The sequence below is a fragment of the Narcine bancroftii genome, chromosome 4 (assembly GCF_036971445.1).
Source record: "Narcine bancroftii isolate sNarBan1 chromosome 4, sNarBan1.hap1, whole genome shotgun sequence".
Classification (NCBI taxonomy): domain Eukaryota; kingdom Metazoa; phylum Chordata; class Chondrichthyes; order Torpediniformes; family Narcinidae; genus Narcine; species Narcine bancroftii.
This window is the reverse complement of record NC_091472.1, coordinates 280599634-280618629: the sequence shown is the minus strand read 5'-3', so window position 1 is coordinate 280618629 and position 18996 is coordinate 280599634. Positions and strand designations below refer to the sequence as shown.

Genomic DNA, 18996 nt, shown 5'->3' with positions numbered 1-18996 from the left:
AAAAACTTCCTCCACATCTTCATTTTAAAAGGATCACTCCTTATTTTCAAACTCTGCTCCTCCATGAGAACATCCTCAGCACCTCGGAGGATGTAATTTAACACATTCAAGGATGAAACTGACAAATCTTTGGATTACAGGGTTAAGGAGATCAGCAAGATCAGAGTGGCCAAGATCTTATTTCATAGTAGAGGAGGCATAAGAGGTTGAATGGCTTTTCCTTCCTGTTACCTCTGGTGTTTAATATTTTTAGCTTCCGTCTATCTGTTAACAGCAGATTAATTGAACTATCTGCATGCCAGAGTAAAACCAAAACAATGTTATATTAAGAGTGGGGAAAAAACACAATGCTGGAGAAACTCAGCAGGTCAAATAGTGTACTTTATACAGCAAAGATAAGAGGCCCTTTCAGGTGGACCCTCCGCCTTGAGGCCGGGGACAGGAGTGGATTTCAGATGGCAGCCCCAAGAGGCTGCTGCAGCATGAACTAATCCACCTGAAAGGGCCTATTCATATCTAGAGGTGCATTGTAGTGCCTCTGGATCAGATGGAGGCAGGGTGACTGGTGCCGCAACGCCACCCATCATAAATAGGTGGTATAGCAATGGCCTTTTTCCCTACCCATAATCCCCCACACAGATGGAACTGCTCTGTGTTTCTCACAACAGTTCCAACTACATGGGGGATTATGGGTAGGGAAGACCGCCATTGCTGTGCCACATTTTGAGCTGGAGAGAGCAACCAGGCGGACTGTGACATCCACCGCCAGCTGCCCCTGCCCTGCCGGCCCCCACTGACCTCCCCTCCCCAGTAGGGCGAGGGCTGCCAGGAATTGCAGCGGGGGGGTGGGGGGGGGCTATCAGGCGTGCACATTCAGGTGCGTCGGCAAAGTGCAGCGCTCCACTGATATACGTCCTGGAGGAGGAAGGTTGGCGTCAGTGCCTTGGAGGCGCTTCTGCCTTATTCAGGTGAGTATATCTTTAGCCGCAAGGGAGGAGATTATGTGGCTTTACAAGGGGGTGTTCAGGCCACCTGAAAGGGCCTAAATATACATAACCAATGTTGCAAGCTTGAGGCTTTAATCAAGATATGACACCTTGGCCATCAACTCCAGCTTGAGCCCCAGCCACCTGCCCTCCAGAGCTCCCTACTGCTCTTACACTCGAAATAGTCTGCAGACTTTTGTGTTTTACTTTATTTTAAGATTGAACATGGCAAAACAACAGATTGCAACTACAGATAATTTTAACAAGAGTACGTGCACCACAGTCTTCATCATATTGGCACAAAGTACTGTCACAGAAATATTTAGAAACATCGTGCAGCTCCCTCCCCCCACTCCCCACATTAAAATCTATAATTGAAGGTATGACCCAACAGAAGAATATATTTTCCAGGCTAGAATAATTTCTGTTATATTGTATCTTGAAAAGCATTGGGAGTATGTAATAGCTGATTGTATATTCTTAATGTCGTCTCTGGCGTGCACTACCAACCAGAAGCTTTGCATCTGGTATGCATATTGGGAAACAGTGGGCCTACTGCCACAGTTTCCTGTCTGTGAAAGGAAATAAATAGAAAATTATGGGCAATGTACGTGTGATTTTTTGACATGCACAGCAAACAGCTGAGCCTCATTTGTGTTTACAAAATTGGCTCTATTTTACAGGATGTATCCTACTGATGGCCAAGGGTGAATTTTGATTTAAACATGTTTAATAAACAAAGCATCTAAGCAATTTGCTATAAACATTAAAACTAACTGAACCAGTACAATTAATGTCTCCATGATTTTACTGAATTTGTGTCACAGTTTGCAAACCAGAAGGAAAAATGGCCAAATCAATAAAAGGAATGGATTTTTAACTATACTTACCATTAAATATTTTTTCAATCTTTCAGTTATGCTGAAGATCAAAGTTCAAAGTTACAATTAATCTTACAAATTATTTCAATTTTCATCAGGTTAGCATCCCAGTCAAAACTGAGGTCAGGTTATCATATTTGATGGCAGACAAGACCCATTTTTTTCCTCAAAAAATGGCTCAATAATATCCACCCGGGTCTTATATGTGAAGTTGAAATTAAGGTGATAATGGCGAGTAACGCCGACAGTGTTCATCATCGCTGCACGGCAAACTAGCATGACAGCCATCTATCATTAGGGGCTGGTGGTGGGCTGTCGGGGGTGGGGAGGAGCAGGGCAGTGGAATCAGTGTGGGGATTGGTGGCGGGCTGTTGGGAACTCGCCCAGTGGCCCACTGTTGGTCCCTAGGCTGGGTCCACCACCCAACTCCCACCACGTACTGCGGCCCACCATTGGTCCCTGCGCTAGTCTCGTCGCCCCACTCCCCCCCACCTCACCCCGGGAGAGAGCGAGACACTAAAAATAATTCTTAATATTCCCTGCTGAAATGGTGCGGGGGGGGGGGGGTGGTCTTATACGCCCGTGGCCATCAAATACATAATAATTTACATAGAATGGCAGACACCCCCCCACAAAAAACTAAATTGGTGTTCCAATATTTTCATGGTGATCATTGGTGACTCTGCTTTTTCTAGAAATCCCAGATTTACTTAATTACTTGAATCTAATTACTTTAAATTCTACAGCTATCATGGAAGATTTTGTATTTATATTGCTGGACCAGCAATCCACAATTCTTGCTGCTAGATCCAGTAACTTAACCTTTACATTAAAGCATAATGTCCCATGGATTTTAAAAGCTATTGTTCTGTGAATGCTTATCAATCTATTTTATAACCTCACTAAAAAGTTAAATAATAATCAGGCAGACATGCTGAAAATAGCAAGAACATTTAAATATTGATACTTTTACACAACTGTGAAAATAATATTATTTGTTTAAAGGTGGTGCCTTCCCATATACCATTGGCAGGATTGAACACGGATTCAAAGTCCGTCCTGATTTGTGTGCCATAGACAACAAGATTAATCCCCGGAAATACCTGGGACAGTTTTACACAGATTCATTAGTACATGATCCACATGCACTAAAACTATTGGTCGAGGTGATAGGGAAAGTGAGTACAGTACTCTTAAACTTTTTATATTTTGTCACTAAATATTAAACTTTTGTTGAAGGTTAATCTTACAAATAACAATGTAGTAAAATTTCTTCGCTGATCACAATAAATTTTATTGTGTTTAGGATAACGTGATGTTGGGGACAGACTATCCTTTCCCACTTGGTGAACAAAGACCTGGAAACCTTATTGAATCTATGGAAGAATTCAATAATGAACTTAAAGTAAGCTTGTCACAAAGATCCAAATATTTTATTCTTTTATCTGCGCACATTAAAATATTCCATGCTTGCATCAGTGAAACTTAATACATGCTAACAATAATAGCAAGACAGACCAATCAGGTTATGGTAAAAGAAAAAGAAATGGCCATTTAGATAGTTTCCCATGTTTCTCTCTGTTAGCCTGTGCTATTTACCTTACCTTATTTACCTTTGTTCAATCCTGGACCTCTATTCAATTCAGTATTCCACCTGTTCCAGAAGCTCCCTCCTCATGTTAGCTTTAGAGTGGCCTCTCACAACATACAGGTCCCATTACATCCATTCACCAGACTAATTCCCCAGATGTCACAGCAGACTGCAACTTCTTGCAGATATGAAGACAATATTTGACAAATCACTTAAGAGCACAACCATTTTCCCTTAAATAAAAAAAAAATGTTTTTCAAATATTTCAGAAAGAAATCTAAATCTTTTTAAATTTCAGTTATTGTTTTTGGAACACAAATGACAAATTAATGTTTCATATAAAGAGGTATACAAATATAATTTAAAGTTTGCTTGGAAAGATTTGACCACCAGATTCTCTCCCACTATTTTCCATATTCACCTAAAACAGGAGAGCCATACAGCAGCAACATACAAAACGCTGCAGAAACTCAGGAGGTCAGGCAGCGTTCATAGAAAGCAATAGATAGTCAACATTTTGGCTCAAAACCTATCATCAGGAATAGCAAGAACCAGGTGCAAATACATGGAAGAAAGTTTAATCACCAACTGTGACAGTTCTGGACATGGTGAATAAACAAAATAATTGGATTTTAGGTTGTGGCCAAAACCAATCTTCAAATGCAACAGATGCAAGATACAATAACAAAATATTTGGATTTGTTCTGCAGCTTTAGATATAAATTTTAAGATAGTCAAATGGATTGAACATTGGCTGAAAGGGAGAGGCCAGAGAGTGGTAGTGGATAATTGTCTGTCAGGTTGGAGGCCGGTGACCAGTGGTGTGCCTCAAGGATCTGTATTGGGCCCATTGTTGTTCGTTATATACATTAATGATCTAGATGATGGGGTGGTGAATTGGATTAGTAAATATGCAGACGATACTAAGATAGGTGGAATAGTGGATAATGAAGAAGGTTTTCAAGGATTGCAGAGGGATTTGGGCTGCTTAGAAAAGTGGGCTGAAAAATGGCAGATGGAATTTAATGCTGATAAGTGTGAGGTGTTTCATTTTGGTAAGAAGAATCAGAATAGGACATATGTGGTAAATGGGAGAGCATTGAGGAATACAGAAGAGCAGAAAGATTTAGGAGTAACGGTACATCGTTCCCTGAAGGTAGAAACTCACGTGAATAGGGTGGTGAAGAAGGCTTTTAGTATGCTGGCCTTTATCAATCATTGCATGGAATATAGGAGTTGGGAGGTGATGTTGAGATTGTATAAGACGTTGGTGCGGCCTAGTTTGGAGTTCTGTGTGCAGTTCTGGTCGCCTAATTATAGGAAGGATATAAACAGAGTGGAGAGAGTGCAGAGAAGGTTTACCAGAATGTTTGCCTGGGTTTAAGCATCTGGAGTATGGGGAGAGATTGGACAGATTGGGTCTTTATTCTTTGGAGCGTAGAAGGTTGAGAGGGGATTTGATAGAAGTATTTAAGATTATGAAAGGGATAGACAGAATGGATGTGGATAGACTATTTCCGTTAAGAGGAGGAAAGATTAAAACAAGAGGACATGAGTTAAGAATTAAGGGGCAGAGGTTTAGAGGTAACATGAGGGGGAACTTCTTTACTCAGAGAGTGGTAGCTGTGTGGAATCATCTTCCGGGAGAAATAGTGGCGGCGGAGTCAATTGTATTATTTAAGAAAAGGTTGGACAGGTATATGGATGAGAAGAAGATGGAGGGTTATGGGCATTGTGCAGGGAGGTGGGACTAGAAAGGGGTGTTTGGTTCGGTGCAGACTAGAAGGGCCTAATGGCCTGTTTCCGTGCTGTAATTGTTATGTTATGTTATGTTAGCTAATTCAATGAAAATGAATGGATAGTTTGGTATCAGAACATTTAATTAGGTGTGCTTAAATTGAATGTCACTTTTAAATTTAATAAGAAATATAGCATCAGTGGCTGAATAAAATTATGATTGATCTGATCTAATCTGCAATTCCACCTAACCTTCAACCCCTTGCCCTTAATGCCCCAATCAAAATTCCTCTCTCCCTGATGTTCTCCTTAAGAAAGGCTCAGGCCTGAAACGTGGACTCTATGGATGTTGCATGATCTGCTGAGTTTATCCAGCCCCTTTGTGTACTGCACTAGACCTCAGCATCTGCATGTTTTCTTATCAAACTAACATCTAATATATCTGCCTTAAAAGCATTCAAAGACTTACTCTCTTCGAGGAGTAAATCACAAAATTCTGTAGACACCGTGGTTGAAGTAAAAACACAAAATGCTGGAGAAGCTCAGCAGGTCAAACAATCTCTTTTACGGCAGAGATACAGAACCAACGTTTAGGGCTTGAGCCCTTCATTAAAGTATGAGAGAATGCCAGAAAGCACCTGAACAAAAGAGTAGGAGGGGAGATAGAGGGTTGGTAAAGGCAGGAGATGATAGGTGTAGAAAGGAGGGAGGGGACAGCAGCAATGAGGGGGAGGAGGGATGGCAGGGCTGTGTGGGTGAAAGAACTGGAAATACAGGAAAGGGGGAGGGGAAAGAAAAGGCATGCAGGGTTAATGGAAAGCAGCAAAGTCAATTTTCATGCCATGTGGCTGGAGAGTGGCTCCGATTGGCGGATGGTCAGGTTGGGACAGTACATAAGACCATGAACAGACTTATGTGGCTGGAGAGTTGCTCCAATCTGCAGGTGATCAGGGTGGGACAGCACACAAGACCATGGACAGACTTGTGAGCATGGGAGTGTAAACCAGAATTGAAATGATTGGCCACTGGGAGGTCACTGTGGTTGCAAACAAAGCTGAGGTGCTAAGCGAAGCAATCTCCCAGTCTGTAACCAGTCTCTCCGATGTAGAGAATGCCACAAAGGGTGCACCAGATGCAATAAATAAGACCTCTGGATGTACAAGTGAAGTGATGCTTCACATGAAAGGCCTGTTTAGGAACCTGGACTGTGGTGAGGAAGGAGGTTTGAGCGCAAGTGTTGCACCTCCTGCGGGCACAGAGGAAGGTGCTGGAGGTGTGTTGGGTAGGGAGGGATGAGTGCACAAGGGAATCACAGAGGGAGGAGTCCCTGAGAGGGAAAAAATGTTTCTGGTGGTGGGATCCTGTAGTAAGTGTCGGAAATTTTGGCAGATGATGTGTTGGATGTGGAGACTGCTGGGGATGTTAGGTGAGGATGAGGGGGATTCTATGTTTGTTGTGTTTGGGGGCAGAGGAGGCCAGGGCAGATGAGAGGGAAATGGAGGAGATATGGGTGAGGGCTTAGTTGATAGTGGTGGAGGGAAATCCATGTTTGAGGAAGAAGGCAGATATTTCAGAAGCTCTGGACTGGAATACCTAATCTTGGGAACAGATGCGGCGAAGATGGAGAAATTGAGAGAAGGGGTTGGAATCCTTGTAAGGGGCAGGGTATGAGGAAGTGTAGTCCAGATAGTTGTGGGAATTTGGAGGGTTTGTACTATATGTCAGTGAAAAGTTTGTTTCCCAGGATGGAGACAGAGAGATCCAGGAAGGGAAGAGTATTATTGGAGATGGACCAGGTGAGTTTGAGATCAGGGTGGAAGTTGGACTCGAAGTGGATGAAGTTGACAAGCTCATCGCAGGTGCATGAGGCAGCCCCGATGAAATCATCTATATACTGGACAAAGGGTTGGGAGGGTCTTGCCTGTGTAGGCTTGCAGCATGGATTGCTCCACAAAGCCTACAAACAGGCAGGCGTAGCTAGGACCCATGCAGGTACTCATAGCTACTCCTTTGATTTGGAGGAAGTGGGATGAGTTGAAGGAGAAGTTATTTAGAGTGAGGACAAGTTCTACCAAGCCAAGGAGGGTTGTGATAGATGGTGCCTGGTCGGGTCTTCGGTCCAGGAATAAGTGAAGTGCTTTCAGACCATCTGTGTGGGAGATAGAGGTATAAGGGGATTGGACAAATGGTGGTCTGGTTTGGGGAATCTGAACCAGTCCTGAATCTGTCAATATCCCTCAGGATCAAGTACCCTCTCTTCTGAATTCCCATGGATACAAGCTGTCCAATCTTTCCTCATAACAAAATCTGCTCATTCCATTTATTAGTCTACAAAACATTGTACTGCTTCCAATTAATTAGCATTCATATGAACTTGCTGTAGCAATTTCTTACTACAGGATGGAATGCAATGATTGAATATTTGGCTTCAAATAGGCCTTTCCCTTCCATGAAATTTTTAACAATGTTTCCATCTAACCCAGTGAGTCCTACACCAGGCTAAAACCATGCAATTTCTTGGCCTGACCCACTACTCTTCACCATAACCCACCAATCTAGGCTCCAAATTGTATTTACTCAGTTGCCCCTTTATGTCGCAATATTTCACAAATATTTGCTCCTGACTCTAGGAAGGTTTATCCATCTCCAATTAGACTTTTCCTCAATTCTATTGTTTGCCCTCTTTCTTCTTTTAAGACTTGGGCAGAATTAAAATTTGTTCCATTTTTATTTGTCATCTAATATTTTGGATAACGTATTCAGTAAATACAGAAAATTAACTTAAAGGAGCAAGAAAAAATAGAGTAAAAGTCGATTTTTTAAAAAGAGCAAGTCAAAAACTGAAAGTGCAGTCAAAAACAGAAATAGAGCAATTGTGTAACAAAAATCATGGAAAGATTTTTTATTTCATCAGTGAAATATTGAACATTTGCAGTAAATGATTTTAAGATTGTTACTTTATTATAAAACCCAAGAAAAAAAAAGAATAGGTTTTTACAGACTCCCATAAGTTCATTTTGTCCATACCTCAGAAAATACACAAAAATTACTTGATGTGGTAAAGATACCTATTGTACTGCAATGAATGGTATCAAAACCACAAATGTAGGTATGTCTATAAGTTGGGCATCTGTAACCCAGGGACAACCTGTATTCTGTCTTTATATTTACACTGCTGGAATTCTTTCAGATATTTATCTTAACCTTGTTTCATTTGTTTTACAGGATAAGCTCCTTGCCAAAAATGCATTGGAGTTTCTTGGCCTTAAAAGGAGTCAATTTGATGCATGATTTTTTATTATATTTTGTTGCTCAATTAATGAATGTCCACTTTATATGAGGCATGGCTGGATCTGGGTCTGGCTTGATGAATAACCCAAAGGCAGCATCTTTTCTTCAACTTCTGATCATGGGATAAGTTAAATGATATGTTTTGAAATTAAAACCTTCACAATTTACTGTAATTATTCACAATGATCCAATTCTACTTTGTTTTGAACAACAGAACTAACTGTCCAACTCTTTAAATTTTCAGCATTAATTGCAACAATTCACAGTAAGAAAAATAATTGAATACATTCTGCCACAGGAATTTCCTGTCTATTTTTCCTGAAGAGACTTTTTGTCAAGGTTCTCATTGCGATTTCTTTTGTGCACAATAATTATTTTTCAGATTAGATGTTGAGCCTGTTTGTTCTCTGAGATGGACATAAATGAGCTATACTATTTTGCAAGAGACCTCCTCAGTGACCTCAAGCATCATTACCAAAGCAAACTGCCTGTTCATTATCACATCGCTATGCCATCTTGTGATTTGGCTACTTCTTTATCCATCTTGCTACCTTACATTTTTAACTTATGTAATCGACTGATTGGGATATCCTGATGTTGTTTGCAAAAGTGCAGCTTCAGTTTTTGATATTTAATTAAGTCTTAAATTTGAAAGTAAATCTGTTGACAAAATATATGTGAAATATTCAGAGGCATGTTTTTATGTACCTGAAATGCAGTATCAATAAATATTAAAGCATAATAAAACACATTTTATTTTACCGTTTGCAAAGAAATATTCATGAAGTGCATGAGTGTTCAGTAATTATCATCACTCAAATCAATCTTGCCGAGCATGCTGAGCCAAAGGAAACAACCCTTATGAGCAGAACTATGATACTTATGTACATCAGTATTACTGCACCAATAGAAATAAACATTTCAATTTTGAGTTGGAAAGGCCCGTTGGCTGCAACCACTTATGAGTCATGTCTGAATTTTGTCAGTCTTATCGCATGCAAGCAAAGGCTGCTTCATGACGGCAGGCAGAAGGCAGTTTTGTGCAATATTACCCGTTCTGTGCTATTACATGATAATAAAGGAATCTAGAATTTGCAAAAAATTGTGAATGAAATTGAAAATATTAGAGCAAATACCCTTATTTCTGATCTTACAATGGTGCAAATAAGGCCATAGATGGAACTGGTACAGCACCCTATGATTTTGTGTGAAGATGAGCAAACTTTGTTAGTGGAGAGATTTTACCTTGAATTTCGTTGACTTTAGTTTTATTGGAGCTTATTGATGTCACTCAATCAAATGCAACTGTCAATAAATGAAAGAGTTCAATTCTGTACTTCAGAAGTTTAATTAAGATTATGTCTTTCATGAATTGCAACATTTTGTTTTTTTTCATTCCTACCACATAATGCTTCAAATAGAAAGTATTTACTAATTAATTTTAATGAGAAGAGCAAATAGCAGGAAATCATTGCAGAATATTTGTTATGCGCTCAACTGAAAGGCTTGTGTTATTTCAACAGAAAGTCAAAGAAAATATACATTTTAAACTTAGTTTTAATTTTACAATGACATTTAAAAAAAAAACACTTTGAGATTTATGTTTTAATTTTATTGCTTGGTCTACTTTTAAAATTATTTAATGGCCAAGACCGGGGCATGCCAAACTTCTAAATGAGAGATAAGCATAAATTTTCAACAGAATGTATGTGATCTTGCACATTTGTTTTAATTTTTCTGCAAGGATTGCAATCTAATTCATCCCCCATGCCATCAATCCTCATAAAGAAATACTGTCATGGCAAAATTAACTGGAGTGGAACACAAGATATGCAGATGCTGTGATTGTCGTAAAAACACAAAAATGCTAGAGTAACTCAGCAGGTCTTGCAACGTTGACGGGAGGTAAAGTTATGTACAATCAATGTTTTGGGCCTGCACCCATGATGAGCTCATCAACTTTAACCTCTTTGCTGCTAACTTCCACCTGACCTCAAATTCACTTAGTCCATCTCTTCCAACACTCACCCATTTCTCAATCTCTGCCTCCACCTCAGGAGACACTCTCAACAGACATTTCCAACCAACTCCCAAAGCTACTTTGACTATAACTTTTCACTGCCTGTCTCTGGTAAGGATTCCATTCCTTCCTCATAATTCTGCCCTCTCCATCGTATCTGCTGCCAGGACAAGATCTTCCATATGAGATTATCCAAGATGTCCTCCTTCTTCAAAAAACAGGGATTCAGGGCTGAGTGGAGAGTCAGGGAAATGGTGTCTTCCATAGATCTGTTTGGAGTGTCGGCAAATTGAAATGGATCAAGGCTGGCTAGTAGGCTAGAATTGATGTGAGCCATTGCCAGCCTCTCAAAGCACTTCCTGATAGCCAAAAATATTGGTTATGTATCTTTGCCATATAAATTATAGTGTTTGACTTCATGATAATGAATGTCAGGGCCACTGGTCATACATAATTTAGGTCCATTATTGTGGTTTTCTGTAATGGTGGTGGCTTTCTTGAAGCAAGTGGGAACAGCAGTCCATTGCTGGGAGAGTTTAAAGATATCTATTAACATATCTGCCAGTTAATCTGCACAAGCTCTCAGGACAGGTCGCAGGACTCCATCTAGGCCATTTACTTTCCAAGAGTTTACCCACAGGAAGGCTGTCCTGACTGCAGCAGTGCCCATGGTTGTAACAGTGTTTACAATAGTTGATGTGGATGTAACCTCCCTGCTGATTCCCTGTTTGAAGTGAGCCAACAACATATTTAACTCATTAGGGAATGCTCCACAATTGCATGTTATGCAGCTCAGCTTTACTTTGTATCTCAGCTTTGCATTGTAGTTCAGTTTTGCTATTTAGGACTGAAATACTACAATACAGGTTTCCTGTATTTCCCATGAACTCTGAGGAGAACTGCTGCATGACTTCAAAACTTGGAATTCCTTTTTTCTGAAAATTCTTCCCAAGATAAAGTCATGGCAAATAACACCCGAGTTCCTTGCACATCATAAAAGTCAGCTGGAATGTAAAACAACATGCTTTCTGAGGAGTTCAAACCAGTGAGTGTATTATGACCCACAGTTTCCTTAACTGTACATGAATGGCACAAGTTTCACTAAGTTTAAACATTAGTTTTTTTTAATTTTATTTTAATTTTTTTTTATTTTTCACACTGTGAACCATATCAATCAAAATACATACAAACATTTCCCTCTTAAATATACACAGTGGCATTTTCTCCCCTTTTTCCCTCCCCCCTTCCCATCCCCCTCCCCACCCACTAAATGTTCAACATATACAATACAATAAAACCATTAAACAATGTCATCCCACAATGAAAATAAACAAGAAAATTGTCTCATCTACTTTTACACACTGGATCAAGTCATTTTGTCTTCTTATCATTTTAGGGGGTGGAGGTCCGAGGCAAACCCTCTCTGTTATGTTCCGTGTACGCTTCCCAAATTTGTTCAAATAATGTGACTTTATTTTTTAAATTCTGTTATTTTTTTCCAATGGAATACATTTATTCATTTCCATGTACCATTGCTGTACTCTCAGGCTCTCTTCTGATTTCCAAGTTGACATTATACATTTTTTGCTACAGCTAAGGCTATCATAATAAATCTTTTTTTGTGCTTCATCCAGTTTGAGGCCTAATTCTTTACTTCTTATATTACTTAGAAGAAAGATCTCTGGGTTTTTTGGTATGTTGCTTTTTGTGATTTTATTTAATACCTGATTTAGATCTTCCCAAAACTTTTTCACTTTCTCACATCCCCAAATTGCAAGTACTCTTGTTCCCATTTCCTTCTTACAGTGAAAACATCTATCTGATAATGTTGGATCCCATTTTTTTAACTTTTGGGGTGTGATATATAACCTGTGTAACCAATTATACTGTATCATACGTAACCTTGTGTTTATTATATTCTTCATAGTTCCAGAGCATAACTTTTCCCATGTTTCATTTTTTATCTTTATGTTTAAATCTTTTTCCCACTTTTGTTTGGGTTTATAACTTATTTAAGTTTAAGCATTAGTGATGCGTAAAATATTTCTCAAATACCCTTGAGTCCCCCAAATGCCAGACGAAACAATATTTACATAGCAAATTAAAATATAGGAAAAGATTACAAGGTGCTTCACAGAAACATAAAAGCATCTCAGATGATCTTGATGAAAGGTATAAACATCTATGGACATAAACCACTTAAATATGAAGTGTTTGATCCTGTTGATCTATGCATTTGGGCTGACATTAGAGTTCTACTGGCAACTTTGGTTCCAGTCACAAAAATGAATTCATGGCAACCTGAAAATAACTTCTTGTCAGTGTTGTCTTTTTCTGGGAAATGGTTTTTGCTGCGGTTGTGGTTTTGGGGCTAATGTTCTATGTGCCCTCTCTATTTCCATTTCTTCCTGTAATTCTGGTCTTCCTAGGACCCTGGGGATCCAATCTTTTATAAATGCCACAGGGCATTAACTGTCACCTACCTTTCATTGGACATGAAATAAAATTGACTTATCTGACAGATGTCCTATAAAATAGTCTGAAAAAAATTATTTACCATATAAAGTTTTTAACCTTCTACAGAAGAACATGAGAAACAGAAACATTTTCACAAATATTGATCTCCCTTGATTCCTGTAGCATCCTAGGAAAGATTTCATCTGGTCCTGAAGATTTACCAACCCTTCTGAGTATCATGACATCCAATATCTCCCTCTTTTTAATAGTAAATAATATACCAATCCATGAACTTACCATCTTCCACATCATTCTCTTTTTATTTAAAATTATACATTGATTTTGAAAGTGATGTTACTCAATACAAAATATAAACAAAGAAAATCTTAAAGATAATGAAAGGAGAATTAGCTGTGATTGGTTGGGATACAGTAAAACCTACAATGCCAGAGAAGTGAGTTTTCCAGGTGCTGACAATGCCTAACTAATATACCCGCATTAAGAATAAACAACTTGAGGAGTCACGTGATGGAGTAGTGGCCGGTCAGGGAATTCCAGCCCTCTCTGGAAAAGTTGAAAAAAAACGCACAAAACACAAAGGTACAAGAGTAAAAATTAAAACAAAGTAAAAATAAAAGTGAGAAGAAAATGGCAGCGAAGAGAGAAAAGTCGAAAACAACGGGAAGAAGAGAAGATGAAAGAACGTCGGAAGAAGAAGGTGAAGGCCTTATCTGTCCGAGGAGGCCCGCCGTGGAGAGAGAAGCCCGCTCCCTAAGATCAGTGGAAGTCCCGAGCTCGGGACTACAAAAATGGCTCGCGGAGCCGAGTAAAAGTGCGCAACCGCGCATGCGTGAGGAGTCACGCATGCACGATGCGCATGAAAAAAAATACACTGACGGGAGGGGGGAACAGCTGCGGAGTCGATCTCCACAGCTGAAAGTGACAGCTGCAACACAGCAACAGGAGCAGAACGTAGAAAATAACGACAACAAGAAAGAAGAGAGCAAAAAGAAAACAAGGAAACAACAGATGGCCAACCCAGAGGAAGAAGAAGAAAAAGAAGAACATAGAGAAATGGAAGAAGAAGAGAACGGCAGGACAATGGATATATCTTTTTTTAAAGAATATATGGAATCAGTGAAAGAATGGCAATTACAAGAATTTAATGAGATAAAAAGAAGAATTAAGAGTGCAGAAGAAAAAATGAATAAAATAGAAATGGTCATATCAGAGATAGGAAAAAGAGTGGATAATGTGGAAGAACGAGAAATAATCGTAGAAATGGAAGTAGAGGACTTAAAAGAGAAATCTAATAAAAAAGTTAAAGAGGCACATGAGCTGTTAGATCAGAAGATAGATATAATGGAAAACTATAATAGAAGAAATAATATAAAGATAGTGGGCCTTAAGGAAGATGAAGAAGGCAAGAATATGAGAGAATTTATAAAAGATTGGATCCCCAGGGTCCTAGGAAGACCAGAATTACAGGAAGAAATGGAAATAGAGAGGGCACATAGAACATTAGCCCCAAAACCACAACCGCAGCAAAAACCAAGATCCATTTTAGTAAAATTCTTAAGATATACAACAAGAGAAAATATATTGGAGAAAGCAATGAAGAAAATAAGAGAAGACAAAAAGCCACTGGAATGCAAAGGTCAAAAAATTTTTTTCTATCCAGACATAAGTTTTGAACTCCTGAAGAAGAGGAAGGAGTTCAATACAGCAAAAACGATCTTATGGAAAAAAGGATATAAATTTATGTTAAAGTACCCAGCGGTACTTAAAATAGTTATTCCAAGGCAACAAAACAGACTATTCTCGGATCCAGAGGAAGCACGAAAATTTGCAGAACAACTACAAAACAAGCAGAGAGATGAAGACATGTAATGACAGTAAAAATGACCACGAACTATATGTATGTGTGTATATGGGTATGTATATATATATATATATATTATATATATATATATAGATGTGTATGTATATATGTGTATACCTGAGTGTATCCGTATTTAGAGGAAAATATATGGAGTATAGATAAAAATTAATAAGGGAATGAAAGGGAATAGAGGGAATAAGGAGGGAATTAAAAGAGTGACCTTTGTTATATATGAAAATTGAAATCTTTTCCAGGGGGGCTGGGTGGGGAGGAGTTACGGTCACTGCAAAATCAGTTGACGCTTGCGAGTGAATTCGCAAATCCAAATGGAGAGGGGAGATATGGTTGCCCGACAAGGGATAAAGGGCAACTCAGGAGGGGGAGGGGAGAATGGGGTTAAAGAAGTTTTAAATAGGAGAATAAGGAAAATGTTTGATGTTTTAGAAATGTTGTCTTATAAAGTGTTCAAAACAAGAAAGCAGAAATGGATAAGAAGGAAAGGTGATGATGGAGAAACGGAAAGGGAAGATAAACAAAGTATGAAATGGCTACGTTGAACTATATGACTTTAAATATTAACGGAATACATAACCAAATCAAAAGGAAGAAACTGCTAAATTTACTGAAAAAATAAAAAAATTGATATAGCATTTGTGCAAGAAACACATTTAACTGAATTGGAGCACAAGAAATTAAAGAGAGATTGGGTAGGACATGTAACAGCAGCGTCGTATAATTCAAAAGCAAGAGGAGTAGCTATATTAATTAGTAAAAATGTACCAATTAAAATAGAAGAGGAAATAATAGATCCAGCAGGGAGATATGTAATGATAAAATGTCAGATATATTTGGAGTTTTGGAATCTACTCAATCTATATTCACCTAACGAAGAAGATCAAAAGTTTATGCAAGATATTTTTTTGAAGATAGCAGATACGCAAGGGAACATATTAATAGGAGGGGATTTCAACCTTAATTTGGATTCAAATATGGATAAAACTGGGAAAAAAATTAACAGAAAGAACAAAGTAACCAAATTTATAATTAAATCGATGCAAGAAATGCAACTTTTGGATATATGGAGGAAACAACACCCAAAGGAAAAGCAATATTCATATTATTCGGGTAGACATAAAACATACTCAAGAATAGACCTATTTTTGTTATCAGCTCGTATGCAAGATAGAGTAAGAAAAACAGAATATAAAGCTAGAATACTATCGGACCATTCACCCTTGATATTGACAATAGAGTTAGAGGACATCCCTCCAATAATGTATAGATGGAGATTAAACTCCATGCTACTTAAAAGGCAGGATTTTAGAGAATTCATTGAAAGACAAATTAAAATGTACTTTGAAATAAATACGGAATCAGTGAAAGATAAGTTTATACTATGGGATGCAATGAAAGCATTCATTAGAGGGCAAATAATAAGTTATGTAACCAAGATGAAGAAGGACTACAATCAGGAAACAGAGCAGTTGGAAAGGGAAATAGTAAATATAGAAAAAGAATTAGCAATGAAGGAAGATACAACTAAAAGAAGAGAATTGGCAGATAAAAAAATAAAATATGAAACACTACAAACATATAAGGTGGAGAAGAACATAATGAAGACAAAACAGAAATATTATGAACTAGGGGAAAAAATGCACAAAATTCTAGCATGGCAGCTTAAGACAGAACAAGCTAAGAAAATGGTATTGGCATCAAGGAAAAAAGACAAACAAATCACATATAATCCAATGGAGATTAATGAAAACTTTAGAGAATTCTATGAACAATTATACCAAACTGAAAATGAAGGAAAAGAAGGCAAAATAGATGAATTTTTAACTAAAATTGAACTACCAAAATTACAAATAGAGGAACAAAATAAATTAACAGAACCATTTGAAATAGTAGAAATACAAGAGATAATAAAGAAACTACCAAATAATAAAACACCAGGAGAGGATGGATTCCCAATAGAATATAAAACATTTAAAGATTTATTAATTCCTCCCCTCCTGGAAGTAATCAACCAGATTGACAAAACACAAAGCTTACCAGATTCACGTAAAACAGCAATAATTACAGTAATACCAAAGCAAGGGAAAGATCCACTCGCACCAGCGTCATATAGACCAATATCATTACTTAACACAGATTATAAGATAATAGCTAAACTATTAGTAAACAGATTAGCAGATTATGTACCTAAAATGGTAAATCTAGACCAAACTGGATTTATTAAAAAAAAGACGGACAACAGACAATATTTGTAAATTTATTAACTTAATTCATGCAGTAGAAGGGAGTAAAGCGCCAACAGTAGCAGTTGCTTTAGACGCAGAGAAGGCCTTTGACAGAGTAGAATGGAATTATTTATTCAAAGTATTGCAAAAATTCAGTTTACCAGAGAAGTATATTAATTGGATTAAAGCATTATATAAGGGGCCATTGGCGAAAGTGACAGTAAAGGATATATATCAAAGCAATTTAATTTAAGTAGATCAACAAGGCAGGGTTGCCCACTATCACCCTTATTGTTCGCGTTAGCTATAGAACCACTAGCAGAATTGATAAGAACAGAAAATAATATAAAAGGGATAAAAATAAAAGATAAGGAATATAAAATCAGTTTATTTGCGGATGTTGTTATAGTATACTTAACAGAACCAGAACTATCAATAAAAGAATTATATAAGAAATTGAAGGAATATGGAGAAGTGTCGGGTTACAAGATTAACGTAAATAAAAGTGAACCAATGCCAATGAATAATGCAGATTTCTCAAAATTTAAGAAGGAATCACCATTCAGATGGAAAATGCAAGCAATAAGATACCTAGGTATACAAATAAATAAAAATCTCGGCCATCTATATAAACTCAATTATTATCCACTAATGAAAAAATTACAGGGTGATTTAGAGCATTGGAAAGATTTACCACTAACAGTAATAGGAAGGATAAACTGTATTAAAATGAACATTTTCCCAAGGATACTATACCTATTTCAGGCATTGCCAATACACTTGACAGAGAAATTCTTCAAGGAGCTAAAGAAAATAATAAGGAAATTTTTATTGAAAGGGGGGAAACCGAGGATAGCACTAGATAAATTAACAGAATGGTATAAACAAGGAGGCTTACAACTGCCAAACTTAAAAAATTATTATAGAGCCGAACAATTAAGATACCTTTCAGATTTTTATCAAACAAGGGAAAAGCCAGATTGGACTAGATTAGAACTAGATAAAATAGGGGAAAAGATACCTGAACACATATTATATAAATGGAATGAAAAATTGGTACAACGTAGGAGTTCTCCAGTATTACATCATCTGCTCAATATTTGGAAGAAGATTCATGTAGAAAGGAATAAAACAAATTACCAATTACCAAAACTAATAATGACGCAAAATCAGGTTCTCCCTTTTACAATAGATAACCTTTCCATTAGAGAATGGGAGAAAAAAGGGATCAAAAGAATAGAAAATTGTTTTTCAGGAAATAGATTATTATCCTTTGAACAAATGAAGGATAAATATAATATAACTCAAGATACAGTGTTGGCATATTACCAATTGAGATCCTACTTGAAGGACAAATTAGGAAGCAGTCTGAGGTTACCAGAGGGAAGTAACTTTGAATATGTGATTACAGATACAATGATAATCAAAAGATTTATAACAAATATGTATATTAAACTGCAAGAAAAGGAGAATGGGGAAACAAATGGTAAAACTAAACAAAAATGGGAACAAGATTTAAATATAAAGATAAAGAAGGAAATATGGGAGAAGTTATGCTCTGGAACGATGATAAATACAATAAATACGAGGTTACGTATGATACAAGCAATAAGTTACACAGGCTATACATTACACCTCAAAAGTTAAATAAATGGGACCCAACAGTATCTGACAGATATTTTCGTTGTAAAAAAGAAATGGGAACAATAATTCATGCAATCTGGATATGTGAGAAAGTAGAAAAATTTTGGGAAGATCTAAATCAGATATTAAATAAAATTACAGAAAACAATATACCAAAAAACCCAGAGATCTTCCTCCTAAGTAACATAAAAAACAAAGAATTTGGACTTGATTTGGATGGTGCACAAAAAAGATTTGTTAAGATAGCTCTAGCCGTAGTAAAAAAAT

At 37.5% G+C, this 18996-nt stretch overlaps 1 protein-coding gene across 2 annotated transcripts in view; it reads left to right on the top strand.

Moving 5' to 3' along the window:
* acmsd (aminocarboxymuconate semialdehyde decarboxylase) overlaps positions 1-9247 on the top strand; it is a 41646-nt gene extending 32399 nt beyond the window's left edge. Inside the window, exons 8-10 of one of the 2 annotated variants that reach the window (XM_069935197.1) lie at positions 2873-3045; positions 3174-3272; positions 8869-9247. In XM_069935197.1, the coding sequence (XP_069791298.1) occupies positions 2873-3045; positions 3174-3272; positions 8869-8880 (284 nt within the window). In that variant the 3' untranslated portion in view covers positions 8881-9247. Of the gene's footprint in view, positions 1-2872; positions 3046-3173; positions 3273-8420 lie in introns of both variants that reach the window. The other variant, XM_069935196.1, reaches the window with a different exon arrangement.
* Positions 9248-18996: the final 9749 nt, after the last annotated feature.